Source organism: Anomaloglossus baeobatrachus, chromosome 2 (assembly GCF_048569485.1).
Source record: "Anomaloglossus baeobatrachus isolate aAnoBae1 chromosome 2, aAnoBae1.hap1, whole genome shotgun sequence".
In the NCBI taxonomy this organism is placed as follows: Eukaryota; Metazoa; Chordata; class Amphibia; order Anura; family Aromobatidae; genus Anomaloglossus; species Anomaloglossus baeobatrachus.
Window position 1 is genome coordinate 390,967,856 of NC_134354.1, and position 23,397 is coordinate 390,991,252.

Here is a 23,397-nt window from a genome sequence, read left to right on the forward strand (position 1 = left end):
CAAGGGGGAGCTGTTATCTCACTGTCAGTCCTCACTTGCATTACACTGAGCACCACAAGGGGGAGCTGTTATCTCACTGTCCAGTCCTCACTTGCATTACACTGAGCACCACAAGGGGGAGCTGTTATCTCACTGTCCAGGCCTCACTTGCATTACACTGATCACCACAAGGGGGAGCTGTTATCTCACTGTCCAGGCCTCACTTGCATTACACTGATCACCACAAGGGGGAGCTGTTATCTCACTGTCCAGGCCTCACTTGCATTACACTGATCACCACAAGGGGGAGCTGTTATCTCACTGTCCAGGCCTCACTTGCATTACACTGATCACCACAAGGGGGAGCTGTTATCTCACTGTCCATTCCTCACTTGCATTACACTGATCACCACAAGGGGGAGCTGTTATCTCACTGTCCAGTCCTCACTTGCATTACACTGAACACCACAAGGGGGAGCTGTTATCTCACTGTCCAGTTCTCACTTGCATTACACTGATCACCACAAGGGGGAGCTGTTATCTCACTGTCCAGGCCTCACTTGCATTACACTGAGCACCACAAGGGGGAGCTGTTATCTCTCTGTCCAGTCCTCACTTGCATTATACTGAGTACCACAAGGGGGAGCTGTTATCTCTCTGTTCAGTCCTCACTTGCATTACACTGAGTACCACAAGGGGGAGCTGTTATCTCTCTGTCCAGTCCTCACTTGCATTACACTGATCACCACAAGGGGGAGCTGTTATCTCACTGTCCATTTCTCACTTGCATTACACTGATCACCACAAGGGGGAGCTGTTATCTCTCTGTCCATTTCTCACTTGCATTACACTGATCACTACAAGGGGAAGCTGTTACCTCTCTGTCCAGTCCTCACTTGCATTACACTGATCACCACAAGGGGGAGCTGTTATCTCTCTGTCCATTTCTCACTTGCATTACACTGAACACCACAAGGGGGAGCTGTTATCTCACTGTCAGTCCTCACTTGCATTACACTGAGTACCACAAGGGGGAGCTGTTATCTCTCTGTCCAGTCCTCACTTGCATTACACTGATCACCACAAGGGGGAGCTGTTATCTCTCTGTCCATTCCTCACTTGCATTACACTGATCACCACAAGGGGGAGCTGTTATCTCTCTGTCCATTTCTCACTTGCATTACACTGAACACCACAAGGGGGAGCTGTTATCTCACTGTCAGTCCTCACTTGCATTACACTGAGCACCACAAGGGGGAGCTGTTATCTCACTGTCAGTCCTCACTTGCATTACACTGATCACCACAAGGGGGAGCTGTTATCTCTCTGTCCAGTCCTCACTTGCATTACACTGAACACCACAAGGGGGAGCTGTTATCTCACTGTCCATTCCTCACTTGCATTACACTGATCACCACAAGGGGGAGCTGTTATCTCACTGTCCAGTTCTCACTTGCATTACACTGATCACCACAAGGGGGAGCTGTTATCTCACTGTCCATTCCTCACTTACATTACACTGATCACCACAAGGGGGAGCTGTTATCTCTCTGTCCAGTCCTCACTTGCATTACACTGATCACCACAAGGGGGAGCTGTTATCTCACTGTCCAGTCCTCACTTGCATTACACTGAGTACCACAAGGGGGAGCTGTTATCTCACTGTCCAGTCCTCACTTGCATTACACTGAACACCACAAGGGGGAGCTGTTATCTCACTGTCCAGGCCTCACTTGCATTACACTGAACACCACAAGGGGGAGCTGTTATCTCACTGTCAGTCCTCACTTGCATTACACTGAGCACCACAAGGGGGAGCTGTTATCTCTCTGTCCAGTCGTCACTTGCATTACACTGAGCACCACAAGGGGGAGCTGTTATCTCTCTGTCCAGTCGTCACTTGCATTACACTGATCACCACAAGGGGGAGCTGTTATCTCTCTGTCCAGTCGTCACTTGCATTACACTGAGCACCACAAGGGGGAGCTGTCATCTCACTGTCCAGTCCTCACTTGCATTACACTGAACACCACAAGGGGGAGCTGTTATCTCACTGTCCATTCCTCACTTGCATTACACTGATCACCACAAGGGGGAGCTGTTATCTCACTGTCCAGTTCTCACTTGCATTACACTGAGCACCACAAGGGGGAGCTGTTATCTCACTGTCCAGGCCTCACTTGCATTACACTGAGCACCACAAGGGGGAGCTGTTATCTCTCTGTCCAGTCCTCACTTGCATTATACTGAGTACCACAAGGGGGAGCTGTTATCTCTCTGTTCAGTCCTCACTTGCATTACACTGAGTACCACAAGGGGGAGCTGTTATCTCTCTGTCCAGTCCTCACTTGCATTACACTGAGTACCACAAGGGGGAGCTGTTATCTCTCTGTCCAGTCCTCACTTGCATTACACTGATCACCACAAGGGGGAGCTGTTATCTCACTGTCCATTTCTCACTTGCATTACACTGATCACCACAAGGGGGAGCTGTTATCTCTCTGTCCATTTCTCACTTGCATTACACTGATCACCACAAGGGGAAGCTGTTATCTCTCTGTCCAGTCCTCACTTGCATTACACTAATCACCACAAGGGGGAGCTGTTATCTCTCTGTCCATTTCTCACTTGCATTACACTGAACACCACAAGGGGGAGCTGTTATCTCACTGTCAGTCCTCACTTGCATTACACTGAGTACCACAAGGGGGAGCTGTTATCTCTCTGTCCAGTCCTCACTTGCATTACACTGATCACCACAAGGGGGAGCTGTTATCTCTCTGTCCATTCCTCACTTGCATTACACTGATCACCACAAGGGGGAGCTGTTATCTCTCTGTCCATTTCTCACTTGCATTACACTGAACACCACAAGGGGGAGCTGTTATCTCACTGTCAGTCCTCACTTGCATTACACTGATCACCACAAGGGGGAGCTGTTATCTCTCTGTCCAGTCCTCACTTGCATTACACTGAACACCACAAGGGGGAGCTGTTATCTCACTGTCCATTCCTCACTTGCATTACACTGATCACCACAAGGGGGAGCTGTTATCTCACTGTCCAGTTCTCACTTGCATTACACTGATCACCACAAGGGGGAGCTGTTATCTCACTGTCCATTCCTCACTTACATTACACTGATCACCACAAGGGGGAGCTGTTATCTCTCTGTCCAGTCCTCACTTGCATTACACTGATCACCACAAGGGGGAGCTGTTATCTCACTGTCCAGGCCTCACTTGCATTACACTGATCACCACAAGGGGGAGCTGTTATCTCACTGTCCAGTCCTCACTTGCATTACACTGAACACCACAAGGGGGAGCTGTTATCTCACTGTCCAGGCCTCACTTGCATTACACTGAACACCACAAGGGGGAGCTGTTATCTCACTGTCAGTCCTCACTTGCATTACACTGAGCACCACAAGGGGGAGCTGTTATCTCTCTGTCCAGTCGTCACTTGCATTACACTGAGCACCACAAGGGGGAGCTGTTATCTCTCTGTCCAGTCGTCACTTGCATTACACTGATCACCACAAGGGGGAGCTGTTATCTCTCTGTCCAGTCGTCACTTGCATTACACTGAGCACCACAAGGGGGAGCTGTCATCTCACTGTCCAGTCCTCACTTGCATTACACTGAACACCACAAGGGGGAGCTGTTATCTCACTGTCCATTCCTCACTTGCATTACACTGATCACCACAAGGGGGAGCTGTTATCTCACTGTCCAGTCCTCACTTGCATTACACTGAACACCACAAGGGGGAGCTGTTATCTCACTGTCCATTCCTCACTTGCATTACACTGATCACCACAAGGGGGAGCTGTTATCTCACTGTCCAGTCCTCACTTGCATTACACTGAACACCACAAGGCGGAGCTGTTATCTCTCTGTCCAGTGCTCACTTGCATTACACTGATCACCACAAGGGGGAGCTGTTATCTCACTGTCCAGTCCTCACTTGCATTACACTGATCACCACAAGGGGGAGCTGTTATCTCACTGTCCAGTTCTCACTTGCATTACACTGAGCACCACAAGGGGGAGCTGTTATCTCACTGTCCAGGCCTCACTTGCATTACACTGATCACCACAAGGGGGAGCTGTTATCTCACTGTCCAGTCCTCACTTGCATTACACTGAACACCACAAGGGGGAGCTGTTATCTCTCTGTCCAGTGCTCACTTGCATTACACTGAGCACCACAAGGGGGAGCTGTTATCTCACTGTCCAGGCCTCACTTGCATTACACTGATCACCACAAGGGGGAGCTGTTATCTCACTGTCCAGTCCTCACTTGCATTACACTGAACACCACAAGGGGGAGCTGTTATCTCTCTGTCCAGTGCTCACTTGCATTACACTGAGCACCACAAGGGGGAGCTGTTATCTCACTGTCCAGGCCTCACTTGCATTACACTGATCACCACAAGGGGGAGCTGTCATCTCACTGTCCAGTCCTCACTTGCATTACACTGATCACCACAAGGGGGAGCTGTTATCTCACTGTCCAGTTCTCACTTGCATTACACTGAGCACCACAAGGGGGAGCTGTTATCTCACTGTCCAGGCCTCACTTGCATTACACTGATCACCACAAGGGGGAGCTGTTATCTCACTGTCCAGTCCTCACTTGCATTACACTGAACACCACAAGGGGGAGCTGTTATCTCTCTGTCCAGTGCTCACTTGCATTACACTGAGCACCACAAGGGGGAGCTGTTATCTCACTGTCCAGGCCTCACTTGCATTACACTGATCACCACAAGGGGGAGCTGTTATCTCACTGTCCAGTCCTCACTTGCATTACACTGAACACCACAAGGGGGAGCTGTTATCTCTCTGTCCAGTGCTCACTTGCATTACACTGAACACCACAAGGGGGAGCTGTTATCTCACTGTCAGTCCTCACTTGCATTACACTGAGCACCACAAGGTGGAGCTGTTATCTCACTGTCCAGTCGTCACTTGCATTACACTGATCACCACAAGGGGGAGCTGTTATCTCTCTGTCCAGTCGTCACTTGCATTACACTGAGCACCACAAGGGGGAGCTGTTATCTCTCTGTCCAGTCGTCACTTGCATTACACTGATCACCACAAGGGGGAGCTGTTATCTCACTGTCCAGTCCTCACTTGCATTACACTGAACACCACAAGGGGGAGCTGTTATCTCACTGTCCATTCCTCACTTGCATTACACTGATCACCACAAGGGGGAGCTGTTATCTCACTGTCCAGTTCTCACTTGCATTACACTGAGCACCACAAGGGGGAGCTGTTATCTCACTGTCCAGGCCTCACTTGCATTACCCTGATCACCACAAGGGGGAGCTGTTATCTCTCTGTCCAGTGCTCACTTGCATTACACTGATCACCACAAGGCGGAGCTGTTATCTCCCTGTCCAGGCCTCACTTGCATTACACTGATCACCACAAGGGGGAGCTGTTATCTCTCTGTCCAGGTCTCACTTGCATTACACTGATCACCACAAGGGGGAGCTGTTATCTCACTGTCCAGGCCTCACTTGCATTACACTGAACACCACAAGGGGGAGCTGTTATCTCTCTGTCCAGGCCTCACTTGCATTACACTGAACACCACAAGGGGGAGCTGTTATCTCACTGTCAGTCCTCACTTGCATTACACTGATCACCACAAGGGGGAGCTGTTATCTCTCTGTCCAGTCGTCACTTGCATTACACTGAGCACCACAAGGGGGAGCTGTTATCTCTCTGTCCAGTCGTCACTTGCATTACACTGATCACCACAAGGGGGAGCTGTTATCTCTCTGTCCAGTCCTCACTTGCATTACACTGAACACCACAAGGGGGAGCTGTTATCTCACTGTCCATTCCTCACTTGCATTACACTGATCACCACAAGGGGGAGCTGTTATCTCACTGTCCAGTTCTCACTTGCATTACACTGAGCACCACAAGGGGGAGCTGTTATCTCACTGTCCAGGCCTCACTTGCATTACACTGATCACCACAAGGGGGAGCTGTTATCTCACTGTCCAGTCCTCACTTGCATTACACTGAACACCACAAGGGGGAGCTGTTATCTCTCTGTCCAGTGCTCACTTGCATTACACTGAACACCACAAGGGGGAGCTGTTATCTCACTGTCCAGTCGTCACTTGCATTACACTGATCACCACAAGGGGGAGCTGTTATCTCACTGTCCAGTCGTCACTTGCATTACACTGAGCACCACAAGGGGGAGCTGTTATCTCTCTGTCCAGTCGTCACTTGCATTACACTGAGCACCACAAGGGGGAGCTGTTATCTCTCTGTCAGTCCTCACTTGCATTACACTGAGCACCACAAGGGGGAGCTGTCATCTCACTGTCCAGTCCTCACTTGCATTACACTGAACACCACAAGGGGGAGCTGTTATCTCACTGTCCATTCCTCACTTGCATTACACTGATCACCACAAGGGGGAGCTGTTATCTCACTGTCCAGTTCTCACTTGCATTACACTGAGCACCACAAGGGGGAGCTGTTATCTCACTGTCCAGGCCTCACTTGCATTACACTGATCACCACAAGGGGGAGCTGTTATCTCACTGTCAGTCCTCACTTGCATTACACTGAGCACCACAAGGGGGAGCTGTTATCTCTCTGTCCAGTCGTCACTTGCATTACACTGATCACCACAAGGGGGAGCTGTTATCTCACTGTCCAGTCGTCACTTGCATTACACTGAGCACCACAAGGGGGAGCTGTTATCTCTCTGTCCAGTCGTCACTTGCATTACACTGAGCACCACAAGGGGGAGCTGTTATCTCTCTGTCAGTCCTCACTTGCATTACACTGAGCACCACAAGGGGGAGCTGTCATCTCACTGTCCAGTCCTCACTTGCATTACACTGAACACCACAAGGGGGAGCTGTTATCTCACTGTCCATTCCTCACTTGCATTACACTGATCACCACAAGGGGGAGCTGTTATCTCACTGTCCAGTTCTCACTTGCATTACACTGAGCACCACAAGGGGGAGCTGTTATCTCACTGTCCAGGCCTCACTTGCATTACACTGATCACCACAAGGGCGAGCTGTTATCTCACTGTCCAGTTCTCACTTGCATTACACTGATCACCACAAGGGGGAGCTGTCATCTCACTGTCCAGTCCTCACTTGCATTACACTGAACACCACAAGGGGGAGCTGTTATCTCACTGTCCATTCCTCACTTGCATTACACTGATCACCACAAGGGGGAGCTGTTATCTCACTGTCCAGTCCTCACTTGCATTACACTGATCACCACAAGGGGGAGCTGTTATCTCACTGTCCAGTTCTCACTTGCATTACACTGAGCACCACAAGGGGGAGCTGTTATCTCACTGTCCAGGCCTCACTTGCATTACACTGATCACCACAAGGGGGAGCTGTTATCTCACTGTCCAGGCCTCACTTGCATTACCCTGATCACCACAAGGAGGAGCTGTTATCTCTCTGTCCAGTGCTCACTTGCATTACACTGATCACCACAAGGCGGAGCTGTTATCTCACTGTCCAGGCCTCACTTGCATTACACTGAGCACCACAAGGGGGAGCTGTTATCTCACTGTCCAGGCCTCACTTGCATTACACTGAGCACCACAAGGGGGAGCTGTTATCTCTCTGTCCAGGCCTCACTTGCATTACACTGAGCACCACAAGGGGGAGCTGTTATCTCACTGTCCAGTGCTCACTTGCATTACACTGATCACCACAAGGGGGAGCTGTTATCTCTCTGTCCAGGTCTCACTTGCATTACACTGAGCACCACAAGGGGGAGCTGTTATCTCACTGTCCAGGCCTCACTTGCATTACACTGATCACCACAAGGGGGAGCTGTTATCTCACTGTCCAGTCCTCACTTGCATTACACTGAACACCACAAGGGGGAGCTGTTATCTCACTGTCAGTCCTCACTTGCATTACACTGAGCACCACAAGGGGGAGCTGTTATCTCACTGTCCAGTCGTCACTTGCATTACACTGATCACCACAAGGGGGAGCTGTTATCTCTCTGTCCAGTCGTCACTTGCATTACACTGAGCACCACAAGGGGGAGCTGTTATCTCTCTGTCCAGTCGTCACTTGCATTACACTGATCACCACAAGGGGGAGCTGTTATCTCACTGTCCAGTCCTCACTTGCATTACACTGAACACCACAAGGGGGAGCTGTTATCTCACTGTCCATTCCTCACTTGCATTACACTGATCACCACAAGGGGGAGCTGTTATCTCACTGTCCAGTTCTCACTTGCATTACACTGAGCACCACAAGGGGGAGCTGTTATCTCACTGTCCAGGCCTCACTTGCATTACCCTGATCACCACAAGGGGGAGCTGTTATCTCTCTGTCCAGTGCTCACTTGCATTACACTGATCACCACAAGGCGGAGCTGTTATCTCCCTGTCCAGGCCTCACTTGCATTACACTGATCACCACAAGGGGGAGCTGTTATCTCTCTGTCCAGGTCTCACTTGCATTACACTGATCACCACAAGGGGGAGCTGTTATCTCACTGTCCAGGCCTCACTTGCATTACACTGAACACCACAAGGGGGAGCTGTTATCTCTCTGTCCAGGCCTCACTTGCATTACACTGAACACCACAAGGGGGAGCTGTTATCTCACTGTCAGTCCTCACTTGCATTACACTGATCACCACAAGGGGGAGCTGTTATCTCTCTGTCCAGTCGTCACTTGCATTACACTGAGCACCACAAGGGGGAGCTGTTATCTCTCTGTCCAGTCGTCACTTGCATTACACTGATCACCACAAGGGGGAGCTGTTATCTCTCTGTCCAGTCGTCACTTGCATTACACTGAGCACCACAAGGGGGAGCTGTCATCTCACTGTCCAGTCCTCACTTGCATTACACTGAACACCACAAGGGGGAGCTGTTATCTCACTGTCCATTCCTCACTTGCATTACACTGATCACCACAAGGGGGAGCTGTTATCTCTCTGTCCAGTCCTCACTTGCATTACACTGAACACCACAAGGGGGAGCTGTTATCTCTCTGTCCAGTCCTCACTTGCATTACACTGAGCACCACAAGGGGGAGCTGTTATCTCCCTGTCCAGGCCTCACTTGCATTACACTGATCACCACAAGGGGGAGCTGTTATCTCTCTGTCCAGGTCTCACTTGCATTACACTGATCACCACAAGGGGGAGCTGTTATCTCACTGTCCAGGCCTCACTTGCATTACACTGAACACCACAAGGGGGAGCTGTTATCTCTCTGTCCAGGCCTCACTTGCATTACACTGAACACCACAAGGGGGAGCTGTTATCTCACTGTCAGTCCTCACTTGCATTACACTGATCACCACAAGGGGGAGCTGTTATCTCTCTGTCCAGTCGTCACTTGCATTACACTGAGCACCACAAGGGGGAGCTGTTATCTCTCTGTCCAGTCGTCACTTGCATTACACTGATCACCACAAGGGGGAGCTGTTATCTCTCTGTCCAGTCGTCACTTGCATTACACTGAGCACCACAAGGGGGAGCTGTCATCTCACTGTCCAGTCCTCACTTGCATTACACTGAACACCACAAGGGGGAGCTGTTATCTCACTGTCCATTCCTCACTTGCATTACACTGATCACCACAAGGGGGAGCTGTTATCTCACTGTCCAGTTCTCACTTGCATTACACTGAGCACCACAAGGGGGAGCTGTTATCTCACTGTCCAGGCCTCACTTGCATTACACTGATCACCACAAGGGGGAGCTGTTATCTCACTGTCCAGTCCTCACTTGCATTACACTGAACACCACAAGGGGGAGCTGTTATCTCTCTGTCCAGTGCTCACTTGCATTACACTGAACACCACAAGGGGGAGCTGTTATCTCACTGTCAGTCCTCACTTGCATTACACTGAGCACCACAAGGGGGAGCTGTTATCTCTCTGTCCAGTCGTCACTTGCATTACACTGATCACCACAAGGGGGAGCTGTTATCTCACTGTCCAGTCGTCACTTGCATTACACTGAGCACCACAAGGGGGAGCTGTTATCTCTCTGTCCAGTCGTCACTTGCATTACACTGAGCACCACAAGGGGGAGCTGTTATCTCTCTGTCAGTCCTCACTTGCATTACACTGAGCACCACAAGGGGGAGCTGTCATCTCACTGTCCAGTCCTCACTTGCATTACACTGAACACCACAAGGGGGAGCTGTTATCTCACTGTCCATTCCTCACTTGCATTACACTGATCACCACAAGGGGGAGCTGTTATCTCACTGTCCAGTTCTCACTTGCATTACACTGAGCACCACAAGGGGGAGCTGTTATCTCACTGTCCAGGCCTCACTTGCATTACACTGATCACCACAAGGGCGAGCTGTTATCTCACTGTCCAGTTCTCACTTGCATTACACTGATCACCACAAGGGGGAGCTGTCATCTCACTGTCCAGTCCTCACTTGCATTACACTGAACACCACAAGGGGGAGCTGTTATCTCACTGTCCATTCCTCACTTGCATTACACTGATCACCACAAGGGGGAGCTGTTATCTCACTGTCCAGTTCTCACTTGCATTACACTGAGCACCACAAGGGGGAGCTGTTATCTCTCTGTCCAGTCCTCACTTGCATTACACTGATCACCACAAGGGGGAGCTGTTATCTCACTGTCCAGGCCTCACTTGCATTACACTGAACACCACAAGGGGGAGCTGTTATCTCTCTGTCCAGGCCTCACTTGCATTACCCTGATCACCACAAGGAGGAGCTGTTATCTCTCTGTCCAGTGCTCACTTGCATTACACTGATCACCACAAGGCGGAGCTGTTATCTCTCTGTCCAGGCCTCACTTGCATTACACTGAGCACCACAAGGGGGAGCTGTTATCTCACTGTCCAGTGCTCACTTGCATTACACTGATCACCACAAGGGGGAGCTGTTATCTCTCTGTCCAGGTCTCACTTGCATTACACTGAGCACCACAAGGGGGAGCTGTTATCTCACTGTCCAGGCCTCACTTGCATTACACTGATCACCACAAGGGGGAGCTGTTATCTCACTGTCCAGTCCTCACTTGCATTACACTGAACACCACAAGGGGGAGCTGTTATCTCTCTGTCCAGTGCTCACTTGCATTACACTGAACACCACAAGGGGGAGCTGTTATCTCACTGTCAGTCCTCACTTGCATTACACTGAGCACCACAAGGGGGAGCTGTTATCTCACTGTCCAGTCGTCACTTGCATTACACTGATCACCACAAGGGGGAGCTGTTATCTCTCTGTCCAGTCGTCACTTGCATTACACTGAGCACCACAAGGGGGAGCTGTTATCTCTCTGTCCAGTCGTCACTTGCATTACACTGATCACCACAAGGGGGAGCTGTTATCTCACTGTCCAGTCCTCACTTGCATTACACTGAACACCACAAGGGGGAGCTGTTATCTCACTGTCCATTCCTCACTTGCATTACACTGATCACCACAAGGGGGAGCTGTTATCTCACTGTCCAGTTCTCACTTGCATTACACTGAGCACCACAAGGGGGAGCTGTTATCTCACTGTCCAGGCCTCACTTGCATTACCCTGATCACCACAAGGGGGAGCTGTTATCTCTCTGTCCAGTGCTCACTTGCATTACACTGATCACCACAAGGCGGAGCTGTTATCTCCCTGTCCAGGCCTCACTTGCATTACACTGATCACCACAAGGGGGAGCTGTTATCTCTCTGTCCAGGTCTCACTTGCATTACACTGATCACCACAAGGGGGAGCTGTTATCTCTCTGTCCAGGCCTCACTTGCATTACACTGAACACCACAAGGGGGAGCTGTTATCTCTCTGTCCAGGCCTCACTTGCATTACACTGAACACCACAAGGGGGAGCTGTTATCTCACTGTCAGTCCTCACTTGCATTACACTGATCACCACAAGGGGGAGCTGTTATCTCTCTGTCCAGTCGTCACTTGCATTACACTGAGCACCACAAGGGGGAGCTGTTATCTCTCTGTCCAGTCGTCACTTGCATTACACTGATCACCACAAGGGGGAGCTGTTATCTCTCTGTCCAGTCGTCACTTGCATTACACTGAGCACCACAAGGGGGAGCTGTCATCTCACTGTCCAGTCCTCACTTGCATTACACTGAACACCACAAGGGGGAGCTGTTATCTCACTGTCCATTCCTCACTTGCATTACACTGATCACCACAAGGGGGAGCTGTTATCTCACTGTCCAGTTCTCACTTGCATTACACTGAGCACCACAAGGGGGAGCTGTTATCTCACTGTCCAGGCCTCACTTGCATTACACTGATCACCACAAGGGGGAGCTGTTATCTCACTGTCCAGTCCTCACTTGCATTACACTGAACACCACAAGGGGGAGCTGTTATCTCTCTGTCCAGTGCTCACTTGCATTACACTGAACACCACAAGGGGGAGCTGTTATCTCACTGTCAGTCCTCACTTGCATTACACTGAGCACCACAAGGGGGAGCTGTTATCTCACTGTCCAGTCGTCACTTGCATTACACTGAGCACCACAAGGGGGAGCTGTTATCTCTCTGTCCAGTCGTCACTTGCATTACACTGATCACCACAAGGGGGAGCTGTTATCTCACTGTCCAGTCGTCACTTGCATTACACTGAGCACCACAAGGGGGAGCTGTTATCTCTCTGTCCAGTCGTCACTTGCATTACACTGAGCACCACAAGGGGGAGCTGTTATCTCTCTGTCAGTCCTCACTTGCATTACACTGAGCACCACAAGGGGGAGCTGTCATCTCACTGTCCAGTCCTCACTTGCATTACACTGAACACCACAAGGGGGAGCTGTTATCTCACTGTCCATTCCTCATTTGCATTACACTGATCACCACAAGGGGGAGCTGTTATCTCACTGTCCAGTTCTCACTTGCATTACACTGAGCACCACAAGGGGGAGCTGTTATCTCACTGTCCAGGCCTCACTTGCATTACACTGATCACCACAAGGGGGAGCTGTTATCTCACTGTCCAGGCCTCACTTGCATTACACTGAGCACCACAAGGGGGAGCTGTTATCTCACTGTCCAGTTCTCACTTGCATTACACTGATCACCACAAGGGGGAGCTGTCATCTCACTGTCCAGTCCTCACTTGCATTACACTGAACACCACAAGGGGGAGCTGTTATCTCACTGTCCATTCCTCACTTGCATTACACTGATCACCACAAGGGGGAGCTGTTATCTCACTGTCCAGTTCTCACTTGCATTACACTGAGCACCACAAGGGGGAGCTGTTATCTCACTGTCCAGGCCTCACTTGCATTACACTGATCACCACAAGGGGGAGCTGTTATCTCTCTGTCCAGTCCTCACTTGCATTACACTGATCACCACAAGGGGGAGCTGTTATCTCACTGTCCAGTTCTCACTTGCATTACACTGAGCACCACAAGGGGGAGCTGTTATCTCACTGTCCAGGCCTCACTTGCATTACCCTGATCGCCACAAGGAGGAGCTGTTATCTCACTGTCCAGTCCTCACTTGCATTACACTGAGCACCACAAGGGGGAGCTGTTATCTCACTGTCCAGGCCTCACTTGCATTACACTGATCACCACAAGGGGGAGCTGTTATCTCACTGTCCAGTTCTCACTTGCATTACACTGAGCACCACAAGGGGGAGCTGTTATCTCACTGTCCAGGCCTCACTTGCATTACACTGATCACCACAAGGGGGAGCTGTTATCTCACTGTCCAGGCCTCACTTGCATTACACTGATCACCACAAGGGGGAGCTGTTATCTCACTGTCCAGGCCTCACTTGCATTACACTGAGCACCACAAGGGGGAGCTGTTATCTCACTGTCCAGTTCTCACTTGCATTACACTGATCACCACAAGGGGGAGCTGTCATCTCACTGTCCAGTCCTCACTTGCATTACACTGAACACCACAAGGGGGAGCTGTTATCTCACTGTCCATTCCTCACTTGCATTACACTGATCACCACAAGGGGGAGCTGTTATCTCACTGTCCAGTTCTCACTTGCATTACACTGAGCACCACAAGGGGGAGCTGTTATCTCACTGTCCAGGCCTCACTTGCATTACACTGATCACCACAAGGGGGAGCTGTTATCTCTCTGTCCAGTCCTCACTTGCATTACACTGATCACCACAAGGGGGAGCTGTTATCTCACTGTCCAGTTCTCACTTGCATTACACTGAGCACCACAAGGGGGAGCTGTTATCTCACTGTCCAGGCCTCACTTGCATTACCCTGATCACCACAAGGAGGAGCTGTTATCTCTCTGTCCAGTGCTCACTTGCATTACACTGATCACCACAAGGCGGAGCTGTTATCTCTCTGTCCAGGCCTCACTTGCATTACACTGAGCACCACAAGGGGGAGCTGTTATCTCACTGTCCAGTGCTCACTTGCATTACACTGAACACCACAAGGGGGAGCTGTTATCTCACTGTCCAGTCGTCACTTGCATTACACTGAGCACCACAAGGGGGAGCTGTTATCTCACTGTCCAGTGCTCACTTGCATTACACTGATCACCACAAGGGGGAGCTGTCATCTCACTGTCCAGTCCTCACTTGCATTACACTGAACACCACAAGGGGGAGCTGTTATCTCACTGTCCATTCCTCACTTGCATTACACTGATCACCACAAGGGGGAGCTGTTATCTCACTGTCCAGTTCTCACTTGCATTACACTGAGCACCACAAGGGGGAGCTGTTATCTCTCTGTCCAGGTCTCACTTGCATTACACTGAGCACCACAAGGGGGAGCTGTTATCTCACTGTCCAGGCCTCACTTGCATTACACTGATCACCACAAGGGGGAGCTGTTATCTCACTGTCCAGTCCTCACTTGCATTACACTGAACACCACAAGGGGGAGCTGTTATCTCTCTGTCCAGTGCTCACTTGCATTACACTGAACACCACAAGGGGGAGCTGTTATCTCACTGTCAGTCCTCACTTGCATTACACTGAGCACCACAAGGGGGAGCTGTTATCTCACTGTCCAGTCGTCACTTGCATTACACTGATCACCACAAGGGGGAGCTGTTATCTCTCTGTCCAGTCGTCACTTGCATTACACTGAGCACCACAAGGGGGAGCTGTTATCTCACTGTCCAGTCCTCACTTGCATTACACTGAACACCACAAGGGGGAGCTGTTATCTCACTGTCCATTCCTCACTTGCATTACACTGAGCACCACAAGGGGGAGCTGTTATCTCACTGTCCAGGCCTCACTTGCATTACCCTGATCACCACAAGGGGGAGCTGTTATCTCTCTGTCCAGTGCTCACTTGCATTACACTGATCACCACAAGGCGGAGCTGTTATCTCCCTGTCCAGGCCTCACTTGCATTACACTGATCACCACAAGGGGGAGCTGTTATCTCTCTGTCCAGGTCTCACTTGCATTACACTGATCACCACAAGGGGGAGCTGTTATCTCTCTGTCCAGGCCTCACTTGCATTACACTGAACACCACAAGGGGGAGCTGTTATCTCTCTGTCCAGGCCTCACTTGCATTACACTGAACACCACAAGGGGGAGCTGTTATCTCTCTGTCCAGTCGTCACTTGCATTACACTGAGCACCACAAGGGGGAGCTGTTATCTCTCTGTCCAGTCGTCACTTGCATTACACTGAGCACCACAAGGGGGAGCTGTCATCTCACTGTCCAGTCCTCACTTGCATTACACTGAACACCACAAGGGGGAGCTGTTATCTCACTGTCCATTCCTCACTTGCATTACACTGATCACCACAAGGGGGAGCTGTTATCTCACTGTCCAGTTCTCACTTGCATTACACTGAGCACCACAAGGGGGAGCTGTTATCTCACTGTCCAGGCCTCACTTGCATTACACTGATCACCACAAGGGGGAGCTGTTATCTCACTGTCCAGTCCTCACTTGCATTACACTGAACACCACAAGGGGGAGCTGTTATCTCTCTGTCCAGTGCTCACTTGCATTACACTGAACACCACAAGGGGGAGCTGTTATCTCACTGTCCAGTCGTCACTTGCATTACACTGATCACCACAAGGGGGAGCTGTTATCTCACTGTCCAGTCGTCACTTGCATTACACTGAGCACCACAAGGGGGAGCTGTTATCTCTCTGTCCAGTCGTCACTTGCATTACACTGAGCACCACAAGGGGGAGCTGTTATCTCTCTGTCAGTCCTCACTTGCATTACACTGAGCACCACAAGGGGGAGCTGTCATCTCACTGTCCAGTCCTCACTTGCATTACACTGAACACCACAAGGGGGAGCTGTTATCTCACTGTCCATTCCTCATTTGCATTACACTGATCACCACAAGGGGGAGCTGTTATCTCACTGTCCAGTTCTCACTTGCATTACACTGAGCACCACAAGGGGGAGCTGTTATCTCACTGTCCAGGCCTCACTTGCATTACACTGATCACCACAAGGGGGAGCTGTTATCTCACTGTCCAGGCCTCACTTGCATTACACTGATCACCACAAGGGGGAGCTGTTATCTCACTGTCCAGTTCTCACTTGCATTACACTGATCACCACAAGGGGAAGCTGTCATCTCACTGTCCAGTCCTCACTTGCATTACACTGAACACCACAAGGGGGAGCTGTTATCTCACTGTCCATTCCTCACTTGCATTACACTGATCACCACAAGGGGGAGCTGTTATCTCACTGTCCAGTTCTCACTTGCATTACACTGAGCACCACAAGGGGGAGCTGTTATCTCACTGTCCAGGCCTCACTTGCATTACACTGATCACCACAAGGGGGAGCTGTTATCTCTCTGTCCAGTCCTCACTTGCATTACACTGATCACCACAAGGGGGAGCTGTTATCTCACTGTCCAGTTCTCACTTGCATTACACTGAGCACCACAAGGGGGAGCTGTTATCTCACTGTCCAGGCCTCACTTGCATTACCCTGATCACCACAAGGAGGAGCTGTTATCTCACTGTCCAGTCCTCACTTGCATTACACTGAGCACCACAAGGGGGAGCTGTTATCTCACTGTCCAGGCCTCACTTGCATTACACTGATCACCACAAGGGGGAGCTGTTATCTCACTGTCCAGTTCTCACTTGCATTACACTGAGCACCACAAGGGGGAGCTGTTATCTCACTGTCCAGGCCTCACTTGCATTACACTGATCACCACAAGGGGGAGCTGTTATCTCACTGTCCAGGCCTCACTTGCATTACACTGATCACCACAAGGGGGAGCTGTTATCTCACTGTCCAGGCCTCACTTGCATTACACTGAGCACCACAAGGGGGAGCTGTTATCTCACTGTCCAGTTCTCACTTGCATTACACTGATCACCACAAGGGGGAGCTGTCATCTCACTGTCCAGTCCTCACTTGCATTACACTGAACACCACAAGGGGGAGCTGTTATCTCACTGTCCATTCCTCACTTGCATTACACTGATCACCACAAGGGGGAGCTGTTATCTCTCTGTCCAGTTCTCACTTGCATTACACTGAGCACCACAAGGGGGAGCTGTTATCTCACTGTCCAGGCCTCACTTGCATTACACTGATCACCACAAGGGGGAGCTGTTATCTCTCTGTCCAGTCCTCACTTGCATTACACTGATCACCACAAGGGGGAGCTGTTATCTCACTGTCCAGTTCTCACTTGCATTACACTGAGCACCACAAGGGGGAGCTGTTATCTCACTGTCCAGGCCTCACTTGCATTACCCTGATCACCACAAGGAGGAGCTGTTATCTCTCTGTCCAGTGCTCACTTGCATTACACTGATCACCACAAGGCGGAGCTGTTATCTCTCTGTCCAGGCCTCACTTGCATTACACTGAGCACCACAAGGGGGAGCTGTTATCTCACTGTCCAGTGCTCACTTGCATTACACTGATCACCACAAGGGGGAGCTGTTATCTCTCTGTCCAGGTCTCACTTGCATTACACTGAGCACCACAAGGGGGAGCTGTTATCTCACTGTCCAGGCCTCACTTGCATTACACTGAACACCACAAGGGGGAGCTGTTATCTCACTGTCCAGTCCTTACTTGCATTACACTGATCACCACAAGGGGGAGCTGTGTCCTCTCTGTCCATTCCTCACTCGCGTAACACTACTGAACATCCTGAACATCACGGAACTTTGACTCTAACCCACTGAGACAGGGGACACTGTATTGCAGTGCACTTGGCACTTCCGGTTCGGGCCTTCCAAAGATGGAGACTATACTGGAGCAACAGCGGCGCTACCATGAGGAAAAAGAGCGACTAATGGATGTAATGACTAAGGAGATGATGGCGAAGAAAGCTACGGTGAGAAAGCACGTGACTGGTTGAACAGCGCGACTTTTCTGTGTGTCGCTCATTGTGCGGCTATTGCTGTTGTTGCTGCCGGTTATATTACAAATGCCCTGCATCACACGCACATGCTCTAGAATGCGTAGTCTGCATCGCACGCACGAGCCCTGCATCACACACTTTGCATTAAACGTAGACGCTCTGCTCCGCACGCACTCCGCACTCTCTGCTCCGCACTCTCTGCTCCGCACACTCTGCTCCGCACACTCTGCTCCGCACACTCTCTGCTCTGCACCGCGCACGCTCTGTACCGCACGCGCTCTGCTCCGCACACTCTGCTCCGCACACTCTGCTCCGCACACTCTGCGCTCTGCACCGCACGCTCTGCACCGCACGCTCTGCTCTGCACCGCACGCTCTCTGCTCTGCACCGCACGCTCTCTGCACCGCACGCTCTCTGCTCCGCACGCTCTCTGCTCCGCACGCGCTCTGCTCCGCACGCGCTCTGCTCCGCACGCGCTCTGCTCCGCACGCGCTCTGCACCGCACGCGCTCTCTGCACCGCACGCGCTCTCTGCACCGCACGCGCTCTCTGCACCGCACGCGCTCTCTGCACCGCACGCTCTCTCTGCACCGCACGCGCTCTCTACACCGCTCTCTCTCTACACCGCTCTCTCTGCACCGCGCGCGCTCTGCACTCTCTGCACCGCGCTCTCTGCACCGCGCGCGCTCTGCACTCTCTGCACCGCGCTCTCTCTGCACCGCGCTCTCTCTGCACCGCGCTCTCTCTGCACCGCGCTCTCTCTGCACACTCTCTGCACCGCAGTCTCTCTGCACCACACGCGCTCTGCACCGCATGCACTCTGCACACTCTCTGCACCGCACGCTCTCTGCACCGCACGCGCGTTTGACTCTTAAACACTGCTGTAAAACATTTGCTTGTCACATCCTTCACCCTCTTCCTTATCCCCATATGGCATAAAAACCCAAATTGTTACAATTTGAATTTAGTTATTCATTTATATAGCACTATCATATTCCCCAGCACTTTACAGACATCATCATCACTGTCCCCATTGGGGCTCACCACCTAAATTCCCTGTGTATGGATTGTGGGAGGAAACATGAGAACCCGGAGGAAACCCACACACAACGTGGGGAGAACATACAAACTCCTTACAGATGTGTCCTTGGTGGGAATTGAACCCAGCACTGTAAAGCAACAGCTAATCATTGAGTGTTGCCTACTGTCCATCATCGGGTGCCAGCCTACCTCCGGTCTGATATTTGTGACCTGTCCTAACTATACATCATCCATATTGTGTGTTTGGATGACCCTCTAAAGCTGGGGTTAAATGTTATATTTCTTTTCTTCAGGGGATCTTTTTTTTTTTTATTGATTTCTATGTATGATCTGAGGAACACAAATGAAGTGGCTCCACATCCCTCAGTAATTCCAGAAGTTTCTGTAGGGGAAAATAAACTGAAAGATCCATTAACTTCATTTACAGATCCAAAACGTAACTGCTTCTGTTCTGTGGCAATGATGAGATGAGATTCGGGGTGACACTTTATTGGATTTTACAACCTACAGTATACAGTGTGTCCACCCGTATCCTGTAAACTGCCATTTACTTGAGAACGGCGGCAGCTATGGGCATACAAATAGTGTCTAGGTATAGTAAAGTAGCCATGCGCTACGCAATGAAACCACCTATAGCGCCACCTGGTGGAAAACAACGGAGTTAGCGTTTTTATCTTGAAAACAGAACGAGATAGTGAAAAAAAGTGAATTACAAAGTTGTAGGGCATCATCAATTCAATACGAATCGACACCTTACATACAGAAATGCTATGATATGAAACCCATGACTCCCCAAAACATTGAATGCTGGTCACGCATATGGCGCTCATTTAACTTTGATGCTCAAAGTGGCCCCCGTCAGCTGCAATGCACATCTGGACTCTGGACAGTATACTGTATCTTGCTGCACGTTGTGCAATATGGTAGGTGACACGTTTGCACAAGCATCTGTGATACGTCGTCGTAGGTCCTGCAATGTTGGTGGAGGGGTCGCATACACCCGCTGTTTGATGTGACCTCACAGAAAGAAGTCCAATGGGGTCAGGTCAGGTGAGCGTGGAGGCCACTCCATGCAGCCACCATACCCAATGGCTTGTAGGAAGGTCTCCATGAGGTATCGCTTCACGTCCGCAGCCTTGAGAGTTTTACACGTTCTAATCATAGCATTTCTGTATGCAAGGTGTCGATTCGTATTGAATTGATGATGACCTACAACTTTGTAATCCACTTTTTTTCTCTATCTCGTTCGGTTTTCGAGATAAAAATGCTAACTCTGTTGTTTTCCACCAGGTGGCGCTATAGGTTTCATTGCGTAACGCATGGCTACTTTTCTATACCTAGACACCACTTCTATGCATATAGCTGCTGCCGTTCTCAAGTTAATGGCGGTGGACACATTGTATAGTCACACTATCTAGGACTTTAACCCCTTAACAACCTATGATGTACATTTTCACCATAGGTCGATAAGGAATGTATGAAGCAAGCACAGGATGTAAGCTGAATTCATACCATGGACATACAGATTGTATTACATAGGAGGTATCTACCACTAACTGCTGAGGTCGGAGCTAACTCCAATCGCTGTAGTTTAACCACTTAAATGCCCTCAGTGCCCGTGACTTTTCTGTCACCAGCTTCCATCAACTTGATAGTGGGGAACCAATGGGTTACTATAGCATTCAAGGGCTGCTGAGGGCCCAAGTAACTGCCATATTGGTCCTCTAAGGAAGCCCATCCACAGGCTGAGATCCATAGGAGACTTGCACTGACGTGGTATTGAAATATATAGTATGTGATCGAACATTGCAGATTCTAGTTCTCTGAGTAGTGATGGGTGGACCCAGACTGTAAAAGTCCGGATCCGTGCGGTTTCAAACGTACCCGAGTGCCAGGCAAATAATTCTCAGAGAATTCCGGCTAATGATCTAGATCCGGCACTCAGGAAATAAAGGAAAAATAAAGAAACTAAGAATGAAGCAAGCACATGATACTTACCGAGGCTCCGGCGCGGCTGTAACTGCTCCCGCTGCCTCTCCACTTCCTGGGCTGCTCATTACCTTCATGCATATGCATTGCTTTTCAGTGTCTGTGATTAGTTGCAGTCAGACGGGCACCCACCCTGAGTGACAGCGTGTCTGACGTTTCCAACCATAGGCACTATGTGCGTCTATTGTGGAGTAAAAAATAAAGAAATTGACGTAGGGTTCCACAATATTATGATACCCAGACCAGCATATGTCTAGAGGCTGCAGCCCTCAGCCGTGCACTTACCTTGGCTGTATAACAAAATAAGAGGCACCATATGCGGCTTTTGTTTTTTGTTTTTTTAATTATTTAACCCTTTTACCCCCGGGCAATTTTTTCGTGTTTGGTTTTTGTTTCCCTTCTTTCGAGAGCTGTAACGTTTTTATTTTTCTGTCAATCTTGCCATATGAGGCCTTTTTTTTTTTTTGTGGGACGAGTTGTACTTTTGAACGATGCCATTAGTTTTACCATATAGTGTGCTGGAAAAGTGGAAAACATTCCAAGTGCGGTGAAATTGCAAAAAAAAAAAAAAAAAGATGGGTTTTGGGATATTATATTTACTGTGTTCACTATATGGTAAAACTGATGTGTCAGTGTGATGCCTCAGGTCAATACAAGTTCGTAGATACTAAATATGTGTACTTTTATCTAAGGGGTTAAAAAATTCCAAAGTTTGTCCAGAAATAGAATTGTGCTTTTTTCACCATTTTCCAAGACCTGTAGCGTTCTCATTTTTGGTATATGGTGCTCAGTGATGGCTTATTTTTTGTGTCTTGAGCTGACGTTGTTTAAAGGGGTGGTTCACTACTCTGCAATAGTGGTCACATCCCTTTAAAACTGATAGGGAAGGCTTTTGTCCAACACTTTGTTCAGCAAATTCTGCTTGTGAGCGGCGCTATTGTGGTCCGCTCATCCCCATGAAGTGACCCCCTGGGCTCCGTGACCTCTGAGATCCGGTGATGTCACGTCAACTACCAGTTAACTCGACCACACCGAGCCCAGCCCCAGTCTTCCTGAGTGACTGGACTGTGGGTGTAGTTTCACCGCTCATCACAGCCCAGCATGTCGCGCACTCTGCTTCGCTGCAGAACGCCGCAAGCAGGAGAGATGCTGGGCTGTGATGAGCGGTTCAATTGGCTGAACAAGGTATTTAGAAAAAGCCTTCCCTATCAGTTTCACAGAGATGTGGCCACTATTGCATGGAGTGAACCACCTCTTTAATTATACCATTTTTGTGTAGATATTACGTTTTGATCGCCTGTTATTGCATTTTTTAACATTTTTGTGGCGACCAAAAGACATAATTTTTTGCGTTTGGAATATTTTTCTTACCACGCCGTGTATCGATCAGATTAATTGCTTTATTTTTTGATCGGGCATTTCTGAACGCAGCGATACCAAATATGTCTGTTATATATTTTTTTTTTCAATTCGGCAAAAGGGGGGTGATTTGAGCGTTTAGATTTTTTTTTTTTTTAGACTTTCATATTTTTGAAAAACTTTTTTTATTTATTTATTTTGCTAGTCCCCCTAGAGGGCTTTATGGATCATCACTTGTGCATTTCTGTTGATCAGAGTTACACAGCTCTGATCAGCAAAAAATGCACTGTTCCTTTAAGAGCTGCCGCTCCGTCGGCTCTTACAGGAGATATGTCATGATAGACACGAGTCATCACATGACCTGTCGCTACCATGGCAACCATCGTCTCCCCGTGATCGCGTCACAGGGTCTCTGATGGTGGCGGGGAATGCTGCGATCCCCACCGCGGCCAATTTAAATCGCTCTGTCACATTTTGACAATTTAAGTGGCAAGCAGGCGCAGGTGGATCGTGGATCCACCCGTGCCTGTTAGCGCCACATGTCTGCTGTTCAAATCAACTGACGTGTAGGGATCACTGCAGCAGCCGGCAGTACCGCGATACGACTAAAGATGTACAGTTATGTCCTTGGTCGTAAAGGGGTTAAATACATTTTTAAAAACAGCATGCGATC

The 23,397-nt window shown here is 49.7% G+C and overlaps 1 protein-coding gene across 1 annotated transcript in view; it reads left to right on the plus strand.

Annotated features, from left to right (window-relative positions):
• Positions 1-18,155: 18,155 nt before the first annotated feature.
• SF3A3 (splicing factor 3a subunit 3) overlaps positions 18,156-23,397 on the plus strand; it is a 150,493-nt gene continuing 145,251 nt past the window's right edge. The window contains exon 1 of the mRNA XM_075334102.1: positions 18,156-18,309. Within this exon, the coding sequence (XP_075190217.1) occupies positions 18,214-18,309 (96 nt within the window). The 5' untranslated portion in view covers positions 18,156-18,213. The remainder of the gene's footprint in view (positions 18,310-23,397) is intronic.